General features: G+C 42.0%; 1 protein-coding gene across 1 annotated transcript in view; it reads left to right on the forward strand.

The window, feature by feature from the left end:
* The window catches only part of LOC139730620 (alpha-N-acetylneuraminide alpha-2,8-sialyltransferase-like), a 65,885-nt gene extending 43,401 nt beyond the window's left edge, over positions 1 to 22,484 (forward strand). The window contains exons 4-9 of the mRNA XM_071641477.1: positions 4,813 to 4,935; positions 16,775 to 16,949; positions 17,274 to 17,386; positions 18,460 to 18,549; positions 21,170 to 21,405; positions 22,255 to 22,484. Of these exons, the coding sequence (XP_071497578.1) occupies positions 4,813 to 4,935; positions 16,775 to 16,949; positions 17,274 to 17,386; positions 18,460 to 18,549; positions 21,170 to 21,405; positions 22,255 to 22,484 (967 nt within the window). The remainder of the gene's footprint in view (positions 1 to 4,812; positions 4,936 to 16,774; positions 16,950 to 17,273; positions 17,387 to 18,459; positions 18,550 to 21,169; positions 21,406 to 22,254) is intronic.
* The last annotated feature ends 302 nt before the right edge of the window (positions 22,485 to 22,786 follow it).

Consider the following 22,786-nt stretch of genomic DNA (forward strand, 5'->3'; position numbering starts at 1 on the left):
TGCTTTCATTTTTAAGTTCCTCAAACAATATTGTTCACTATTCAGGTATTGCTTATGTCAATGTCAGTGTTATCTGATATATATTTTTTGAACTATTAAGGGTCAAAAGTGGGAAATGTTTCACACAGTGGAAAGCTTTGTCTTACTCATGCGTAAGTTATCATAATTCTCACCAAACTCCGCACCAATCGAATGACTTACTTACCTACTGGCATCTCACACTGTCTTAGTCGTATCCCACTCGGCATTATTTTATTTGTACAAATAACGTATTCACTCGGGCGTGTATCGTAGAGCACCTATTGAACGCTCGGACTAAAGCAATGTTACTCAGCTTTTACAAGTTGACACTCGTAACAAGCTCACCAGTACTCGCGGCTACAACACAGCTAAGTGGGATTGCATTAACGTGAAGTTTACAATACAATTTATCAAATGTATGCTTTGTCTTTGTATTACCTTATGTTATTGGATGGTAATAAAGCACAACTGAATTGAGAATTTCTCCCACTCGCATCACTCATAAGCTGTAGTATCGTGACAAAGAAGACATCCAGAGAAAATGCGTCAAACGGTTGGAAAGCTTTACACTGAATCAGACGCAATTGGACTCCTCGCGAACAATCAGCAAGAAGCCCTTGTAAAGCTGAAAGCAGCAATGAGCCTTTGGACAAATTATTTTAAGTAGTGCTTCCAATTCTGAGACAAGTAGAATAATACCTATGAGAATGAAATTCGAAATCATGGACAGAACGAAACATGCAATCGAATTGTTCTCGTGGTAGTTGGAATGTGACTTTAAATGCAGTTTCTCCATTTATTCATCAGTAATGCATTTGCTGATATATTGCACGGCTCCTCTTCCAGCGACATGTATAAATGCGTGGGAGTAAAGTAAACGTCGGAATTTCGCGGAGCGACTAAAGGAAGCGTTCTTCAAGTTGTACTATTTTCAAAACGAAGAAATGTTCTTCATTGTAGGTCATTTTCGTTATTCGTTTTGATGAAATAAGAGTATCACCAGAAAAAAAAAGAGAGCCGAGAGACAGAGAGGGGAGAGAGATAGAGAGAGAGAGAGAGAGAGAGAGAGAGAGAAAAAAGGGGGGGGGCTGGAAGAGAGAGGGAGAGAGAGTCGGCAATATTCCTATATGCCTTGTTTTCAGCTGCCTTCGGGTAACATTAGCATGATTGTCATTCATGGGCGTCACCAGGGGGGGGGGGGGGGTGCGTTGGGCGCGAACCACCCCCTTCAGACCCTTAAAAAAAAAAAAAAAAAAATCACCACTTCAGTCTGCGAACGACTTCAACGCCGGACGCCAAATAATTATTCTTGTTTTTTCATAATGTTTTTACTTTTGTTTTAAATTTGCGCCAGGGACAAAAAATTCGTGGGCAAAAACAATAGGCCTGTTCGCACCCCGGGCTCTGGCAGCACTGATTTTATACATATCTTCTAGTATTCTACAGTGTTTACTATTTATCGACCGTACTGTACATCCGTACGGTACGGAGCACGTACACGTTTGCATGTACGTGTGCCACTTACTATGTAGAGTCTATGTACAGCACGTTACTTCTGACCAATCCATATTGATAATGCGAACCCAAGTGCGAGCCTTAGCCTCATTAAGAAAAAAAAAGGGGGAGGGGCAAGTATATCATTTTGCCCACCCCCTCCCATAATTCCCGAGACGAGAAGATTTTCTTGCTTTTTTGACAGAAAAAAAAGTTACCCCCATAAAAACATTGGAGGGGCAAGCATATTATAATTTTGCCCCCCCCATATGATTCCCGAAATGAGAAGATTTTCTTGCCTTTTGACAGAAAAAAAGTTAGTCTATAACATTGGAGGGGCAAGCCCACCATTTGCCCCACCCTACATAATTATAATTCCCGACATGAAAAGATTTTTCTTTCTCTTTTGTTAGAAATCTGTCCAATTATTTCATCCAAAGTGTGCACCAGGTGGCAGGTTGCTGAATTTCAATTCTAAAAAAGCAAAGTCTCTCTCGCGTGGGAGGGGGATACCCCTTCCCACACCCTCCCCCGTTCGGTCTATTTTCCATATAGAATGACAGATTTACAAATGTTTCATCGAAAGTGTGCACCAGATCTCTCACTTTACTTAAAAAATGCAAAAGTTCCGTCGTGGGGGAAGGGATATTATCTACTTTCAATTAACCCTTTCCCGCTGGCGTAGCCAAGGGGGGGGGGGGGGATGAGGCAGTCGCCCCCCCCCCCAAGATTTTGACCGGGGATTTGGAAGGCGGAAAAAAATAAAATCGAATATGGGAGAGGTATCTTGCCACCCTCTCATTGCCATGTCCCATCTATATACTTATATATGACAATTTCCGAATTTTTCACAAAAAGTGTGTTTCAGACCGCTTTATTTCAATTCTAAAATCTCACAAGCTCCGTTGAGCGGGAGGGGGAATCCCCTTCCCACATACTCCCCCTAAGCTCTACCTCACTATACTTTGTACATACACAAAGATGATGCACACTCGGAATAAGAGCCATTAACACTTCAATGAAAAAAAAAAACTATTTGTTTAAATTATTATTTTTGGGAGGGGGCTGGAAAAAATGTATTGCACCAAAAGTTTGCACAAGATCGCTGAATTTCAGGTCTGAAAATACAAAATCACCTTTATGTTGGAGGAGAAATGCCCCTTATGTACACCCTCGTGTGCATGCTTTTTTCTGTTTGATTGCTTAACAGACAGCGTTCATAATATTCATTGTAAGAATTAATACAAGAAGTTTATTTCAATCATACCGTTGTGTAGGCAAATTGTTCAATAATAATTTACATCAAAATGTACTGCTACCTTAAACAAGTGAGACTGTTTCAAGTCGATAAAACAAGCAAATACATGCATCAAATTGCACCATTTACAACATCAAAATGCAAAAAGTTCTCACCGTGGAAGGGGGGACACCCTCTCCAACACCCTCCCCCCTCGCTCGCTCCGCTTGCTCGGGCTCGGTCGCGTTCATGACATCAGTGTAAGAATTAATACAAGAAGCTTATTCAAATGATATCATATGGGCACATTGTTCAATAACAATTTACATCAAAATGTACTGCTACCTTAAACAAGTGGGACTGTTTCAACTCGATAGAACACCGAAAAACATGCATCAAATTGCACCATTTACAACATAAAAATGCAAAAAGTTCTCATCGTGGGAGGAGGACACCCCCTCCCACCCCCTCCCACTCGCTCATTCCGCTCGCTCTTGCTTGGTCGCGTTCATGATATTCAGTGTAAATGTTAAAACAGGAAGTTTATTGGATGATACTATTTTATAGACAAATTGTTCAATAATAATCTACATCACAATATACTGCTACCTTAAACGAGTGGGACTGTTTCAAGTCGATAAAACAAGCAAAAAAATGCACCAAATTGCACCATTTACAACATCAAAATGCAAAGAGTTCTCAGCGTGGGAGGGGGAAAATCCCCTCCCACACCCTCCCCCCCCCCCCTTCCTCGCTCCGCTTGCTCGGGCTCGGTCGCTTCGCTCCCTCGCATACTAACAGCCCCCCCCCCCCCCAAAAAAAAGATGAAATCCTAGCTACGCCGGTGCCCTTTCTCCGCTTGGTTTCCCTTACACACATTAAAAGTCTGGGAATTGAGAGCTTCCGAAATTCCAGATGTCTGTCCAAAAAACTCGTTACATTAAATGTCAAAACGCACCCCCCTTGAAAAAAAGCTGGTGACGCCTCTGTCATTTAAGATTCCATGGCCATTTACGTGGCTACAAAGATTGACAGGCGTTTCCTGATCAGTTGATTGGCTACCTTCCAGAGTTTTGATTATTACATGTATAGAGAAAGGCGGCCATATCAAGCGGGAAGAAAAACATTTAACTTGTTTTCCTAGTACCAATACGACATTTCAATGAAAACCTGTGTTGGACATGCGTTGTGCAGGTGTCTAGAAAAGTAACAGTATACGGAATGGCTTTCGAAAGGTGTGTGTTAAAGGATACAGTACCTTGTTTAGTTTATGTTTTAACTGCATCTTTGTTGCCCCAACAGTTTTAATTTTTTAACTTTAAATATGCCTACAGTGGTGATATGCGTCTATGTATGGTAAAATGAATAAAGACTAATGCACGATAAATATCACGTGTATATTCGATTGCTTGGCATTGGCTAGTACTTAGGGGAAAATGTAGTCGACAATATTAAAGACAAACAGAGAGAGAGAGAGAGAGAGACGGAGGGAGGGAGAGAGAGGTATGAAAAACACCATATTGTGTATTCAGGGCCCCAGGAAGAACAGTACCTGCCTGTTGATGGGGCTATCCGGTTGAAATAAAACTGAATAAATAAATAAATTGATTAGTAAATTAATAGATCTTACATCAACGAGGACATCACGTTCCTTCGAGCGCTTTATTTGTATCAGAGCAACAATATATCAGTAATACACCGATGCAACTGAAACCGGAATTCGTCTGTATTACATACGTCGTAGCGACACGTTAGAAATTGTTCAGAGTGAACAAACCGCTATCTGAAAATCAATGAATAATTGCATGACTCGCTGCCAACTTTCATATTCCTAATTATTGAGAGCGTGATATACCAAATCTCTCACTTGATGTAAATCTAAACTGGCATTTCCCCCATCAAGTCCCCATCTCCACGAACGAATCTTCAGCCTCCGAGGGTTTTATGCATAAACGTTGTGATCCTTGATCCGAGTATGACTCCTCTACAACATTGTAATGACATTGTAAAAAAAAATCGTTTCATAGCTGAAGAATCTATTCTGTCTTTAATTTCTACAGGAATCTTTCAGTCTCTGAGAAGCTCTGGAGATTCACCAAAATGGAGGCGGAAAAGGTTTACCTCTTCAAGCAATTACTTTCAAAACCATGGACACCAAATAAGGCAGAACTTATGAAATTCAGGTGAGTTTCGATACATCCACTTCTTCCATAGTGCAGGCTCCATGCTTGAAGATAAACGCACTGTTTTTGTGTGGGTAGGTGTTGGCCACTTCACCGGGTCAGCATCCTGCTCTTTGCGATGAATGAATGAAGCGGGGCATTTTACGTGCAAGAGTTGTGACTCTCTCACACACAGGACCTCAATGTTATGTCCTATCCGAGGGACAAAGTGATTTTGCCTCTTACAAGAGGGGACGGTATGATTTCACACAACATTACTCAATGAGACTAGGGAGTCGATCCCGGGTCCTTTAGATATGAAAACAGACGTGCTATACCGACTGAGCCATATCATCACCACATCATATGCAACACATAAGTTTCCTTTTCTCCCTTTTTTTTCAACATAATATGAGTGATGCTATATTAGTAATTGTTGCACATTTCATTTGCTCGATGCCCAAATGTAGTTAACTCTTCCTCTCATATGCGGTAGAGGAAAGTGGACGTCTCCAAATCAATACGTGACCGATGATTAGATGAAAGCCATGCAACTGTAGAAAGGAGAAAAGTGCTCTACTCACAATTTCCTGAAGGAACGACCCTTGATGCCACGAAAAAGTAAAATTTCTATAGCACCATAAGTAACAAATAATGAAATATATTAACAGCTGCATGCTCCACCCTGTTAATAGACATCTGTGTCAAAATTTAATGGTATTCTTTGAATAGCCAGGTGCATGACTCTGGACCAGGATCACGCATGTTCAGAAGTGACCAGCAAGCTGACCACTAGACTGCACTCTGTCTTGTCTTGACTGTCTATGATGGAAAGTCCTGCATTTATGTTCTTCATCCGGGGTCATCCCAAGTGGTCGACATCCACGAGCCAGACACCGAATAAAAACAGCCCCCGAGCTAGACACGCAGTACAACAGGCTCACGAGCTCAAAACTATAGGCAAATAGTACTAGGGAAATAAAGCTCACAAGCAAGACACCTGGCCAAAAAAAAAAAAAGGCTCACTAGCTCGACAGGATGAACAGGGCCATCTGTATATCAACGAATACTTGTACAGGCGCTAACAGGCTCGAGATTGTTACCATTTCATACTTTTTTTCCTCCAATAACATTGTGCTCTTCATGACCCCCCCCCCCCCACACACACACACAAATTACTATTAAAGCAGGGCTTCAGTTTGGATCTTCGACATTGGCATCGTGCTATTTAAGCTTGCCACGTTTCCAGCTGAAATATAAGTGGGCCGGATGTCAGGTTTTGTTCCCTTTTCTCTATTGCTTCACTAGTCAACTAGCGTTTGATATTGCAACGATGCATCGTTAATTTGATTATGATAACCCCCCCCCCCCTCCCCCCCAAAAAAAAACCAAAAAAAAAACCAAAAAAAAAAAACCCAAAATAAAAACACAAGGTAATATTGCAAAGGAAGAACTAACTGTTAACGTGGATGCATCTTCCTGAATCATTGCAAATACCTTGATAGACCTTTGTTATTTGCTGTGAATTCATACTGAACCCAAACCTTTACAAGTACTACTACTGCCCCTCCAGATCATGTAAAGCAGGTGTGCGCGTCGAAAAGGAAAATTTGTGAAACACTTGTATACTTCATTTGACAATTGGACCTTTTTTCCAGCAGTTTATATTCATCACTTTTTTTAGTAATATGTTCTGCTCGGAGGGAAGGGACGGCTTCGGGGGATCAAGTCCTCCCCCTCAATAATAAGAATAATGGACGATGAACGTATGATTTCTTTTTAGTGAAGATAGAATCTATATAAGTAGCGCATCCAAAAAAAAAATCAATAAAAAATTCAACTGAGGCAATGTAGAAGAACCTTAATATATGTAGAAGACACAAAATTTTGACAGACATTATATATTAAACATTTAAGAGATTAGCATGTTGTCAAGTTAGTCAATAAATGTAGAAATATTCCTGCCAATCTGTTTTTCTCAAAACCTATTTAAGTGTTAATTTTTTGTAAAATCAATTGTATGCGGGAGGAGGTTCAAGGGGAAGAGAGGTGTGGCAGTTCACAGAGCAAGAACGAGCTGTGGAAGAGTGGCAGTAGGGCATGACTGCACCAGCAATGAGCTGGGTGAGACAGTGGGAGGTCCCAGTCAGGTTTCAGACCACAGAGCCGGAGACCCTCAGCATGCTCTACATGCTGTGTTTGAGCGGAAGGAGCCGATTGCATGGCCACCGGCGAGAAGTGAGAAGTGGGAGCTTTTTGACATCAAGCTTGCGGGAGTTTTGAAAGTGGAATTGGCTGGGAGTGTTGAAAAGAAGATGCGTATGTTTGAGGGGTTGTGTTATGGGGCTTGTGCAGAAGAGTTTGGGATAAAGCCTGTGGGTAGTGGAGGTGGGGGGAATGTGGAGGGGGATTTTGGAAAGTCAGGGTCGAGGAGACAGCGGTTGATGGCCCAATTGAGGGCGGAGAAGAAGAGCTTGCGGCGTAGGTGGAGGCAGGCAGACGGAGAAAGGGCTAGTCTGAAGGGTTTGTATGAGGACCTGAAGAAGAGGTATGCGGATGTTAGGAGGGCCGAATATCAGTGTAGGAAGAGGAGGAGGAGGAGGAGGGAGAGGAGGGAGTTCTATAAGAATCCGCACAGGTTCACAAAGAGGTTGTTTGAGGAAGGGGTTTCAGGAAGTTTGGAGGTGTCGAAGGAAGAGCTCGAGAGGCATCTGAAGGCCACATACTGTGATGAGAGGAGAGAGGAGCCTTTTACTGGGGTGGCAGGGCTATTGAGGCCACAGGAGCCAGAGGTCAGTTTTGACTTGAGTGAGTTGAAGTTGTGGGAGGTTGAAGCCGTGGTTAAAAAGGCCCGAGCTGGCAGTGCAGCTGGGCAGAATGGCTTGTCCTACAAGCTGTTCAAGTACTGTCCTCGTGTCCGAAGGGTGCTGTGGCGGATCCTAAGGGTGCTATGGCGGGAGCGGATTGTTCCAGTCAGCTGGTGTGTGGCAGAAGGGGTATATATCCCAAAGGAGAGGGATGCCAAAGGCATTGGCCAGTTTAGACCGATTTCGCTTCTCAACGTGGATGGTAAGATCCTCTTTAGTGTCTTAGCAAGGCGGTTGTCAGGATTTGTCATGAAGAACAAGTTTGTGGACACCTCTATACAGAAGGCAGGGATACCAGGTTTCCCTGGGTGTACGGAGCATGTCCAGATGATTTGGGAGTCAATCCAGAGGTGCAAACGTGAGAAGGAGGATGTGGATGTCATCTGGCTGGATCTTGCAAATGCATATGGATCAGTTCCTCACAGGTATCTCAGCTTTGCTCTTGAGTTTTTCTGGGTCCCTAGGGTGATCCGGGAGATGGTGCAGAGCTACTACAGCCAGTTCAGGATGAGATTCACGACCCAGACTTACACAACAGAATGGCAAGCGCTAGAAATTGGCATCCCCATGGGGTGTCCAGTCTCGCCGCTGCTGTTTGTCCTTGGGATGGAAGTGTTAACCCGGTGTGTGGCCCCGAGAATTGAAGGGTTGATGCTGGCTGCAGATGTGGTTGTGCCGTCGATTAGGGCTTTCATGGATGATCTCACAATCGTGTCTGGCAACGAGACCCAGGTCAAAGATGGCCTCCATAGGTTGGAGGAGTTGGTGGCCTGGACACGGATGAAGTTCAAGGCCAAGAAGAGCCGCTCAGTGTCAGTGCGGAAGGGGAAGGTGGTCGCAAGGAGATTTCAGATTGGGGGAGAAGATATCCCTCAGGTCACTGAGCAGGGAGTAAAGAGCCTTGGGCGGTGGTATGAGTGCAAGTTGAATGACAGGCACCGAGGAGTTCAGATCTATGAGAAAGTGGTGGAGTGGTTGAAGAGGGTGGACAGGACACTCATCCCTGGGAATGCGAAGGTGTGGTGCTGCCAGTTTGGCTTGCTACCACGGATCATGTGGCAACTGCAGGTGTACGAGGTGGCAGTGTCCAGGGTTGAGAGGATGCAGCAGAAGATGAACTCATACTACCGGAAGTGGTTAGGCGTTCCAAGAATGCTTACAGATCTGGCATTCTTTTGCAGATCAGGCAGGTTGCAATTGCCTATGACGTCAGTGGTGGAGGAGTTCAAAGCTGGCAAGGTTAGGCTAGTGATGATGATGAGGGAGTCAAAGGACCAGGTAATAGCAGGAGTTAGGCCACCGATCCGCACAGGGAGGAAGTGGAGGGCGGAGGAGGCTGCGGACGAGGCAGTGGCAATGGCAAAGTGGAAGGAGATGCAGGGTGCGGTTCAGGTGGGTCGGAAAGGGGTCGGGTTTCATCAGGGTGTCAGATGGTACAGCAAGCAAGGCAGGAAGGGTAGGAGGGAGTTGGTGGTGGAGGCGGTTAAGGAGAAGGAGGAGGAGTACCGCTTTGCCAAGGCTGTACAGCAGGGAGTGCAGGGAGCATGGACCCGATGGGAAGGGGTGGAGCAGAGGAAGGTGTCATGGAATGACCTTTGGTCAATGTCCTCTGGAGCTGTGCGCTTCATGATCAGTTCCACCTTTGATGTTTTGCCGTCTCCAGTAAATCTCCAGAGATGGGGCATTGTGGAGGATGGTGGATGCAGGGTTTGCAACAAGGCGAAGGGCTCACTAGAGCACACTCTGTCAGCATGTAGAGGTCTATTACAGGCCTATACATGGAGGCATAACCAGGTGTTGAAGGAGATGGCGGAGGTGGCGAGGGTGGCAGTGGAGGCAAGGAAGAAGAATGGGCCTCCTAGGGTGAGGGGAATCCGGTTTGTGAAGGAGGGTGTGAGATGCAGTGTGAGAAGGAAGGGTCAGAGGGATGATGGTGGGGGAATCTTAGCAGCGGGGGATGATTGGGAGGTGCGGGTGGATGAGGGAAACCGTACAGTGCCAGAGGAGGTGGTAGTAACTGCCCTTCGGCCGGACATGGTGCTGGTGGCTAGGTCTGTGCACAGGTTAGCAATGGTGGAGCTGACTGTGCCATGGCAGACAAGGATGGATGAGGCAAGGGAAAGGAAGCTGGATAGGTATGCTGAGTTGAGGGAGGAGTGTGAGAAAAGGGGGTGGAGAGCGGAGGTGCATACTGTGGAGGTGGGGTGCAGGGGATATGCTGGTCGATCGGTAAGGAGGTGGGTCAGAGGGATGGGAATAGGTGGTAGGGACGGGGAAAGGTGGATCAGGAGAATTTGTGGGGCAGCGGAGACAGGATCTGCATGGATAGTAGGGAAGGCTTGGGGGGGGGGGTGGTGGGAATAGGGGGGTGTAGAGAGAGTGTTTCGGGAGTGAGGAGAGGTGACTGATGCCAAGCTTTTTCTTTTCTGTCTTGTTTTGTGATGTTTTGTTTTGTTTTGTTTTGTTTTTTGTTTTTCTCTTTGAAATGCCATGGGGGTGCTGTCAAGGGGATCCCAACGCAGCACCGGCCAGCCAGGGGGAGGTGTACAGCACTTAAATGGCCGAAACACTGGTGATCCCTGGTGTGCTGCTGACGACCCATGGCATTTGCGGAGTTAACATCTTTCCGTTTATTTTCTTTCTATGTATATATATATATTACAAAAACAGATGACATAGTTTCAAATGGAATAACGTGTCATGAAATGGAATATTTCATTAGATCTTGATTCCTTTTGTGATCATCAGATTTGTGTCAGGCAGATATTGCTTTTGGTGAAAAATCTTATGTAACATATTTCACATGGGCGTCACCAGGGGGGGTGCGTTGGGTGCGAACGCACCCCCCTTCAGATCCTAAAAAAAAAAAAAAAAAAAAAAAAAAAAAAAATCAGTCTGCGAGCGACCTCAACGCCGGACGCTAAATAATTACTCTTTTCTATTTTTTTTTTTGGTATTTTGCACCAGGGACACACACACACACACACACACACACACACACACACACACACACAAAATCAATTCGCACCCCTGGTTCTGGCAGCACTGATTTTATACATATCTATTAGTATTCTACAGTGTTTACTATTTATCGACCGTACTGTACATCCGTACGATACAGAGCACTTATACACGTTTGCATGTACGTGTGCTATATACTTACAAGTATGTAGGGTCTATGTACGTTACTTCTGACCAATCCATATTGCCAGCCCAAGAGCGAGCCTTAGCCTCATTAAAAAAAGATGAAAAAAAAATGGAGGGGCAAGCATATCATTTTGCCCACCCCCCCTCCATAATTCCAGAGACGAGAAGATTTTCTTATCTTTTTTTTTTGACAGAAAAACAAAAAGTTACCCCCATAAAAATATTGGAGGGGCAAGCATATTTTAATTTTGCACCCCCCATAATTAATAATTCCCGAAATGAGAAGATTTTCTTGCTTTTTTGTTAGAATTCATGATATCTGTCCAATTATTTCACTCAAAAGCAGTGGCGTAAGTATACGGAGGGGGGGGGGGGGGGTGTGCCCCCTCCCAATCCGCTTGTAAAAAAAAAAAAGACTTACCGAAATAGTAATTCAAGTGTTAGTAAACTGCTTTTGAATGAAAGGGTGATCAAGAAATAAGATATTTTTCTATCTTATGATTTCTTTTAACCATAATTAGATAGGTATATAGTGTGAAACATTGTTCAAAAAGCCCGGACCCGACAAAAAATTGTGATTCAGCGTGATTTCTGGTTGGCATTCTGCATATAAGCAGGATGTGCGCAGTGTACTCAGTACATCCGAACGAAGAGTCGCTACAATGTTGCGCAATGACTTTTGTGATGTAGAATGTACACCTTTGTACCTTACGCTTCGTTGTATCAAAGCTAGATCATTGATTTTGCAGTGTTGCTTTACATACTAGTCTATGTAAAAATGTCTTGCATTGCCAATAAAAAGACTTGACCCGGGCTAATTCCTAACTTTTCCATGTACATATAGTACACACACACACACACAAACACGCACAATTAGTTTAGGGGATGCTTTAAAGTGCAGATTTTGGACATCCTTTCCCCTCTTGGTCACTTCGACGTCACCTCGCTGGTCATACCTCCCCCAGTCATGAACATAAACCCACACCCTTGACTACCAGTGGCGGATCCAGGGAGAGGGGCGTACCGGGCGCACCGGGCGTCCCCCCCCCCTTTAATTTCCAAAGCGAAAAAAAAAAACACAAAATAATATAGCTTCAAATGGCAGTTTTGGGACAGTAAAATGTCAAAATTTTCAAGCTCGCTCGCTCCTCTCGCTCGCATTTAGTCGTAATGCCATTCTCATGAAGTTGCTGCCAGTAATTGCCGGCAGTTGCGCCTGGTGCGCCCCCCCCCCTTAATTTCCAAAGCAAGAAAATATAGCTACAAACGGCAATTTGGGGACTGCAAAATGTCAAAATTTTCAAACTCGCTCCGTTCGCTCGCATTTAATCTTTATGCAATTCTTCTGATGTTGCTGCCAGTAATTGCCTGCAGTTGCGCCCGGTGCGCCCCCCCCCCTTAATTTCCAAAGCGAAAAAATATGGCTAAGAACGGCAGTTTGGGGACTGTAAAATGTAACATTTTCAAGCTCGCTCTCTTCGCTCGCTCGCATTTAATCGTTATACAATTCACCTGATGTTGCTGCCAGTAATTGTCAGCAGTTCCGCCCGGTGCCCCTCCCTCCCCTTAATTTCCAAAGCGAAAAAATATGGCTAAGAAAAGAACGGCAGTTTTTGGACTGTAAAATGTAATATTTTCAAGCTCGCTCGTTCCGCTCGCTCGAATGTAATCATTATGCTCTCCTGATATTGCTGCCAGTATTTGCCAGCAGTTGCGCCCGATGCGCCCCCTTAAATTCTAAAGCGAAGAAATATAGCTACAAACGGCAGTTTGTTTGTTTTTTACTGTAAAATGTCAAAATTTTCAAGCTCGCTTGCTCGCATTTAATTGTTACGCAATTTTCCTGATGTTGCTGCCAGTAATTGCCGGCAGTTGCGCCCGGTGCGTCCCCCCCCCCCCACCTCCTTTATTTTCAAAGCGAAAAAATATGGCTCCAAATGGCAGTTTTGGGACTGTAAAATGTCAAAATTTTCAAGCTCGCTCTCTCCGCTCGCTCGCATTTAATTGTTATGCCATTCACCTGATGTTGCTGCCAGTAATTGCCAGCAGTTGGGCCCGGTGCGCCCCCCCCCCTTAATTTCCAAAGCAAAAAAATATGGCTACAAACGGCAGTTTGGGGACTGATGTAAAATGTCAAAATTTTCAAGCTCGCTCGCTCGCTCGCTCGCATTTAATTGTTATGCAATTCTCCTGATGTTGCTGCCAGTAATTACCGGCAGTTGCGCCCGTTGCGCCCCCACCCCTCCTTTATTTCCAAAGCGAAAAGATATGGCTCCAAATGGCAGTTTTTGGACTGTAAAATGTCAAAATTTTCAAGCTCGCTCGCTCCGCTCGCTCGCATACTACCCCCTCCCCCCAAGATGAAATCCTAGCTACCGGCGCGCCGGTGCCCTTTCCCCACTTGGTTTCCCTCAAAAAACAGTAAAAGTTATAGGGATTGAGAGCTTCCTACATTTCAAATGTCTGTCCAAAAAATCTCGTAAACGTTTAGTGTCAAAACGCACCCCCCTTGAAAAAAAGCTGGTGACGCCCCTGTTTCATCCATTGAAGATTGTGTGAATAGCCGCTTTAAAGTGAAGGACAAACTGTGCGCAGGTAGTCAAATTATTCATCATGTGTGTGTGCGTGTTGTCATGGTAACAAAGCCACGATTAATGGAAAATGTGAGAGCTAAGAAATCATACTAACCTCTTGTTTATGGTTTTCTGTACACATTCATATACATGTACATGGTGTGTGTGTATAGCTACAATTGTAAGGGACAATCCTAATGTCCCATCATAAGTGAAAACGTGACATGAGACATGAATGTTGACAAAAATATTTGTTTTACTATATTTCTGGTATCTTTGTTGTCATTGATGATAGAAAGCTACAAGTGAGGTGAACACAATATAATAGTTACAATATCAGAAAATGTGGTTTCAAAAGGTTTAGCGTATCTTATGCCGCAATCTCTTTCGCAGATATTTGGTGACTAAAGTTGTGTTCAATTTTTACAATATTGTCAGGTCGATTGTTATAAATTTCATTGTGTTCAGTAACTAATGCCAGTGGTAGCGGTCTTATTTTACCCACCTTCAGCAATGTTAACAACTGGCGAGTTTTTGTATCAGGCAAACAAATAGCCAGTATATATATATATATATATATATATATATTGTTTTTTGTTTGTTTTTTTTCGGGGGGAGGGGGGAGCGGGTTGGTGAACTGGCTCATGGACTATAATTGCTCCTGCAAGCCACCGAGTGCGCGGTCGACATGGAAAAGTCTGCAGGTTGCAGCGTGCAGGGTTTTAACATGATTTTTTTTTATGCTTTATTCCAATGAAATACACGTGATGGACTGATGAAAGTTAATATTCCCACAGACCCAAGGAAGAAGACAAAGCCAAAGATCGTAGATTCTTTCTCCACGAGGAAGTAGAAGCAGACCCTTTAGCTACTCATAATGTGTTAATTTTCAGTTAAAGCATTTTCATAATTCATATCCTTCTCTGTAAAGCAAGCGTTTCAGATATTACATTTGTAAAATCAATCAATATACAGTAACATACATCTACAGTTACTAGTATTAGATACTGACACCCAGCAAGTCCTAACGAGGCCGTTCCATGGAGGTGAATGATGCTGCGATGTCTGATTAGTCCGAGGCTGGTATCAGTGCCCATGCAGGAGTTGGAGGAGGAAGAACCAGACATGACGACCAGCAGGCAGCTAGGGAAACAATATAATTGGCGCGGAATTTATAAATGTGCATTATTTCCTAATGTTGTCTGCGTTGTCGGAAAGTCATTCTGATTGTCCTATACTAGTACATGATTTTACCACGCCTGGTGTCATCCTAAATGTGTCCAGGGTGTTCTGCTACAATCAGCATTTCCACACTATTTCGTGCCCTTCCCAAACAGATTCGTAGGACACTCCCAGGAATGTCTGCAGTCAATATGCAGAGATTCGCAGTAATACCCCAAGATACTTTTTAAGTCTCTGATGCGGAAAGAATGCCGAAATGACATGATTTGCTCTCGCACTCTTTGCTTCTTTTGTCGGGGCTTTAGTCTACGTCTTCCCTAGGAAATTATTAAGAAAATGGTAGTGTCGTCTATATTTTGCAAACTTTTTTTTTAATGTGATGCATAAACTCCGTTCAAGAAATCAATTCAATTTACTTCATTTTATTTTGTTTTCAAACAAATTTCATTTATAACATGGAGGTAACAAAACTTTGAAAATCCCGCGTATACAGACGGAACCTTAGACAACAATTCAAGTTACAAAGTGCATCTAAATCAGTCTAAAATGTGTTATAATCACCCAACACACATGTATTTCGGGGTTTCATCTCCAAGGCAAGTGCACACAAACAATATTCCGGTCATGATTATTTGCGCCGTCATAAAGGTCAACTCCGAACTTCGTGACCGGCTTCTTGTTTGGTTGTTTGTTTGTTTGCGCCTTTTCATTGGGGGGGGGGGGGGGGGGGGTTGTCGTAAGCACATTTCTTTTTCAAGTGGTGAAAGGTGTCAGTAGTCAGATTGATCGCGTTTAATTTTGTTTCATTTCTCAATGAAATTGTTATGACAAATCAACAACGTTCTCATAAAAATATAGATACGAGTGCTTAAAAAGTGCTGAAACGAAATATACACAATATATATGTTAGCTAGTTTATTTCCCATACTTTTACCCTTATTGTGTGTGTGTTGTTGTTGTTTTTTATCCAATGGTTTTATATCTATGCTTGTACCATTTCCAGGTTTAACTGTCTTTTTTCTGGTTGCTGTAATATTCTATATTCTCGATTTGTTTTACTGTTTTGCGATAGTGTTTATTGTTATTGTTTTTACTGCTGACACCTATTATTGTGCAAAGTATCTTACGTCACAAGGCTCTGTTGTAAAGCAGGCTCTTCGGCCCTGAATCGGGCTACCCTGTGAATGTTTAAAGAAGACCGAATAAACAGATAATAAACCACGTTGAAACTTTAAAACAGTAAGGAGATGAGCAATGGAGATGATATTCGCGATCTATGATGAGTGGGTTTTATTTCTTTAGAGGGAAAACCCCAAAACGATAAATTTGCGTAACAATATGAAGACAGGAGCCGCTGATTCATTTAATCGGGATAATTTTACATTTTTGCCATGCTGAAAAACATATATGGCGCTTTTGTTGTTGTTCATGCATTAATATTTATCAACATATTTCTTCTTTAACTTAGCATGCATGTTCTGCGTAGACTTGTTCTGTAAATCAAATGATTGTCACGGCCCAGAATTTGTCTGCGCCGTAATATTTTCTTGAGAATGAAACTCTCACCCGAACGCTCTCACCTACGTTCTCCTCCATTTCGTAAATAAAACTATTAAAGCAGAGCGAGTGATACACAGACTTCAAATACCACATATCTAATATATCTATCAGATATGGTTCAGTTGATTCCAAGGTTATTACCCCCTATACGAGTTGCAATATCACTACATCAGTTGTAAAATGAACCTCTCTACAAAGTAAGTAACAGCTTAGTAGTCTTCAAATTAAAAAAACAGGGTCTAATGAAGCCAGATGGGTCAGAAAATGGCGTCTTGCGAAACAATGATTTATTTAAACACTTCTCTCTTATTTTTCTCTTAATGAAAATAAAATCAAATGATTTCCCCTGTCCTAACTGTAGCGCAGCAGCTATTTGAATGATCTGATCTTATATATAGATAACATACGTTTCCAGGAAAATCTTAGGAAAGGATTAAAATAATTGGTCATAGTATCATCTGTAGCCTTTTAACTCTAGTACACATTTACAGCATACTTGAATATGCCTTATTGATTTTGATTGTTTTATAGGGAAGAACTTCTATTTGATCCGAAACGGCGCCCTCAAATGGTGATCGCATCCCAGCATAATACGAAAATCAACGGCGCTTTACGGTTCTACATTACATCCAAGACGCAGTACCATGAGTTTAACAATGGCACGCACTTTCATATGAACGCCACCGTTTATAATACCCTGCCAGATGTAAGTATTACATATCGAAAAGATTTACCCCATTTATTCTCTGTCATTGAAGTTACGGAATGATTTAAAAAGTCTCAATTATTGTATAGCGTTCATCACAATCGTTTATTTCCGTGGCACTCATTATTAGGCTTATAGTGTCATGTGGGAGATACTCCCAAGCTGTCACTCGGCAATCCCCAATCCCAAAGTAACTTTTTCAGCACACTTCTCCTCCTCTCTTTCATTTTTTTCAAAAAAAAATTCTTTCATCAAGAAGCTCTATTCATGCTTATCAGCCTTTCATAGCATGTATATTCTCATCTATTTATCTCTTCCTTATAGACTTCTCCTTTCAGACACAAGCGGTTCCGGAAATGCAGTCTAGTCGGCAACAGTGGCTCCCTTTTAAATAACTCATGTGGCAGGGAGATAGATGATGCTGATTTTGTATTTCGGTAAGATGTCTAATTCCCTGTCTTTGAATCAAGTCCTTTATGACTTTGGTCACATATTTGGCATTTGGTCATATTCTGAAAAGGCCAAAGACCCTTCAAGGTACAAAATGTAGTTTTGTTGAGTCAAGATATGTATCATGATGAATATATCGCTGGTCTTACAGAGTCTTATTTCCAGACAGCAGACTTTCTTTAACAATTTCAACGTCATATAGTTTCATAAGATTGCTTAATGTTGTGGATGTGATGAATCAGGGAGCCCACCTCCCTGGACGAATTCACTGGTAGTATTAAACTCATGGATGTTTCGTTGTCTATGACTTTACAGTGATATCATTTAACGTTAAGGTGATTACGTAATATACCTGACCAAATTTAGCAATATGGTAGGTCCTCCGTAAGTGAAGACAACCTTGCGTTCGTTATCTGTAAGCAGGAGTCACATCTGTCAAGGAAGCAGCTCCACTGTTCAATGAGAACGCGGTCCATGCACGTGCGTGTCCAATTATCATCATGTCCAACTCGTAGAAGAACCTTCTGTCATTCAGACTGTCTCCCTTGCATCTGTTCAAAATGTCAATCTGAACATAACATGGAGATGCACTTTGATTGTCGAGTTCAAGTTAGCTCGTCTGCAACAGAGTGTCATGTTTGCTCACCGCTGACAATCATGGCGAATTGCCATTTAGCGCTATGGTAATCGACATGCCGTGATTGCCTGCGCCAACTTATTTTGGAAGATAGCACTGATTGCATGACACTGAAATAAAATTGTGTCAGTCGTTCCGCGAATTCAGATGTTTGCATGTTCAGATGTATTCTGCTGCTGCTCAACAGTTGCTGAAAACTCAGTTCTGAACGTATAGGAATACTCAGAACAAAGGATGGTTGCATTGTACAATGTATGGTCTCAAATTTAACAAGAGCATATAAAATGTTTATTCTACATCCTTCATCAGTGAGGTTTATCTTACATTGCTAGTCTATATTGCTTATCATGAATCTGCCTCTCCGGAGTCAGGTAAAAGTATAGAAGTGTTGTGATTTATTTCCCCCTTCTGGGTCATTTGCAGGTGCAACGCGGCTCCTATTAATGCGCACAGTAAAGACGCAGGTACAAAGAGCAACTTTACAACATTCAATCCAAGTATATTTTTGAAGAGGTGAGTTATAGTATTGTACGTCTGAGAGTGCTGAATGAACACTAACCTTTTGTTATGACTTTACAAGTGTACCAATACCCTGAGTATTATGTTTGCTATATTTGTAGAATATACTTGAGGCATAACTTTTTGTCACTCCGATTTTCATTCATTGGGGCTTAAATGTAAATTTTTAAAAATATACAAAAACAAAAAAGACTTGAAATGGACTAGTCGATCACCCGATTCTTTCAATCGAACAATCACACTGTCGATAATTTTTTCCAAATATTTACGTCTCAGACGATAGTGATATGCAATGCGTGCGCTATAAGGACATGTCGATATTATTCGTGAAAAACGTATGCGTGTAGCACCAGTACCGACGCTGAAGGAGCAGAACTTAAACGCGCGGAGCACAAGTGCCAAATTGTTATATAGATATGATCTGATTTATCAAAATACGTACACTTTCAGGTGCTATCACAGGTGAATTATGGCTGTTGAGGGTGTGTGTGTTTGTGTGTGTGTGTATTCTAGATGAACACAAATTTGATTTTCAGGGTATTGGTACATTTTGATTTTAACTGGTTCGGAATTGCCCTTTGATAAAGCAGGAATCAACCAAATCTGGTAGACATTAACTTAGAATACTAACACATTTTTTTTTTCCGCGAACGTGTTTTGTGTGTATATGTATGTGTGTGTGTGTGTGTGTGTGTGTGTGTGTGTGTGTGTGTGTGTGTGTGTGTGTTTTAAAGATCAATCGATTGCACGACATTTCACCTCGACGGTAAATATTGGGCCATATTGTTCCGTTGCGCGTTAGCCGTGGTTGATTTTATCCGAAATTCGACTATGTTGTCGATTAGAGTTACACATGCGAATAAGATGGCCCCGGTGAAATGTAAATACTCCAATCAAAGAGGTATCAAACACCTCGCTTGGTCCAACAAAACTTTGGGCGTTCTGAGACCGGCTCCTAACAGGCCGGCCTAAGGTAGTTGTGGAGATGTCCTGAGGTCGGCCCGGGTAGGCTACGGCTATGTAAACGGTACCCGACCTGAGATCGGCTTTCGGGGCTCTGCTGGACTGGTTACATGACATTTTGGAAGGGATCATGTGATCACTCGCAAGCCAAAATGTACATTCATTGCTTTTATATTATACTATCTAACCTCATACTTGTGTACAAAGAAAACAAAAATCATCAACTAAGAAAAGTGCGTGCATGATTTCTTTGATAATACACACGGTCAGTGACTTCGTTCTTCTGACCCATTATAACGTATGTCCCAAAAAAATTACAACAGGACCCTCCGCAACGACATCATTAAAAAAAGTGAATCAATCCAACTACAATTCCAGGGTATGAAATTGTAAGCCATTACCATATCTTACAGAAAACCCCATCCGATTTGCTTCAGTGGTCAAGGAGAAATGAGGATCTTTGTAGAGCATGTCAGCAATCCCTTCCCTCTAAGTTCTGTCCAGGTGTTCACACATTAATATGCATTTCCAAGAGCATCCAAGTGCTAAACTTGGAAGAAACAGACCCATGGCATGCTTTAAAATGATCCACATTTCTCTGTGACCACTTGACCAAATTGAATGGGGTTTTCGGCAAAATTTAGGTAAGAGGTAAAATGATATATTTTTAGACCCTGAAATAGCATTCATACAGTTTAATCATACTGAAAGATATCAACGTAGAAACTGCCTATGGTATTTTTATTTTTATTTTATTCTTTATTTATTCATTTTTTTTGGGGGGGGGGGGCATACTGTAGGCCTACTGTGAAACAAGTGTACGTAGCCTACAGCTTAATGTTCCTTCAAATCTTAAGTATTCAATTTTCATCACCTTTCTGCCCGTAAATGTAGTACAAAATTTAGTTAAACATAGGAATATAGTGGAACATAGTCTGTATTCCAGACTCCCTTTGTTTACCCTCATATTGCTCAACAAATTTTGTGTATAACGTCTGTAGAGAAATCCATTATTGTGAAAAGTCAAGAGTTAGATACGCAATTTAATCTATTGTCTTCACACCACACGAATGGGCAGGTGGTTGTGGGGCTCATTGGCTGCTAGTCTTTTCTTGACAATCTCATAGTTCTAATATCAATAAAGCTGCGCAATTTGCGAAGAATGTCTAATGTTAAAGGCGATATGTTGTCAGAACATGTTTCTTGTACCAACCCAATATTGGATGACCTGTCTTAAATATTGGATGTTTGACTCCAGTCTATACACTGCTTGTTTGATCCAATTATTTCTTTCTTCCAACGCAAACTATATCGTCTTTAATTTGCAAATATGGTGCCAAGTGTAATGTCTCCTAAACTGGTTTGGTCAATTTTGGCAAAACGAGAGGGCGACATAGACAAGATTTCCCTCACACCTGAAATCTGTAAAGCCACCTACTTTGTTTAGGAGTGTAGTTTAAGTGTGTTTGGTTAGGCCATTATCCCTGGTTCGAGAAAACTTGTGAAATTTCTGATTAAACCCTCTCAAGAAGCAGATCATTGTAACGTGGAATGTTGCTCCATTCTCTTCGATTTCAGCAAGGAGTGCCGTTTTACGTTTAGAGAATAACACGTCATACTTCACTCACTTTGTCCCTGTTCGTTCACGCAGGTTTGGTGGCCTTATCAGTGAGCAAAACGTGTCTGAGTTTCTTCGGCAAACGAAAGAGTACTCGGGATTTTTATGGTTTCCCTGTCTGGGCAGTCATCGTTACACGGACTTGTGTCTGCACGCCTCTTTCCTTTACAACAACACTGAAAACCAGTTCGTTCTTGGTCATCCAAATCATTTCAACGCCATCTGGCAGTTTTGGAAGGACAGGAATTTCACCAAGATAATGTCAACGGGTATGTTCAGTATTAAATATTGCTGTATCGACTTCACTATGAAACCTTTTATTGATGACAGTGATTATAGTAGAAAGTAAGTGGGGTTGTTAGATAGTAATAGGGCTATCTCATTTGATTGTTAGAGAGAATCTCCTTTGTAAAGAAAAATGAACAGCTCTGTAATTAGATTGAAAATGACTGGATACATAGTCATTGTATTCTTAATCCTGCATTTCATGAATATTTGCAAATGAGAAGAAATACGTTTGCATAAAATTCAATAGGGCAAAATCCAGTACTTCATGATTCTTCGTGGCACTTGAATTTCAATAACACTTCAGACTTGAAATCACATTCTAAATACATATTATGCTGCTGTGTGTAATGACAACGGTCGGGGGAAGTGAGAATGGAAGAAGGAAGGCATAATCGCTAAATCTGACGTATGACCATCCTTTTTTTTTTTCGGGGAAAATTACGTAAACTGTTATCTTGATACTTTACTTTCTTATTTTCTGGTGTTTTTTTTTTTTTTTTTTTTGTGTGTGTGATCCGTTAAAGTGACGAAGTAAAAGAATAGGACAAAAATATAGCTGAGTAGGCAGTAATGTGAATCTCCTTTTCCTGAAGCAAAATATTGATATGTCTATTGTGTTTATTATACGTCTCAACCATGTCAACAATATGTAAATAGTGCTCTCCGACTTGTCTCTCTCACATGACACTTTATAATCAGTTCGTTTGATTAATGTTGATTGAGTTATCCTCATTATAAGATTGTGTCTGTTTGGATTAGAGCCTGTAGTTTAGCGCTAACCATCACTGCGATACTGCCTGTCGGTATGTGTTTTATTTTCCTGTCAACAGGGTTCTACGTAACGAATTTCGCTCTAACGATATGCGACGAGCTTCATCTTTACGGCTTCTGGCCATTCCCGACAGAGATAAGTGGCGAAACTATGCGCTCCGTGCCATACCACTATTTCGATGGAGCCACCTTCACCACTTCACATGCAATGGCCGACGAGTTTATGAACTTGTTACAGCTTCATGAGTTGGGAATCCTTCAACTTCACACCCATGAGTGTCATAGATGATACTGACACCGCCCTTTTTTTCTTTTTTCTTTTTTTGCTATTGTGGATCTCGTTTCGTTTGACCATGGGATTTTATGGACGAAGGAGGCGGTGTTGCGTGGACGACGGCATCAAAGCAGTCTGTAAATAGGACTGTAATACATCGGCACTAACTATGGGAAGCAGGAAGGGGAGGGTGGGTCGTGAGGGATCTTGTGGAAATATCATGCACTTACTTTCTGCGCAATTTGTCACAGAAACATAACGGAAAATTACGAGTCTGAATCTGAAAAACAAAATTATTAGTCGATTTAAGAGACAGG

The sequence above is a fragment of the Diadema antillarum genome, unplaced genomic scaffold (assembly GCF_040938485.1).
Source record: "Diadema antillarum isolate AM-2024a unplaced genomic scaffold, OU_Dant_1.0 seq00000323_RagTag, whole genome shotgun sequence".
In the NCBI taxonomy this organism is placed as follows: Eukaryota; Metazoa; Echinodermata; class Echinoidea; order Diadematoida; family Diadematidae; genus Diadema; species Diadema antillarum.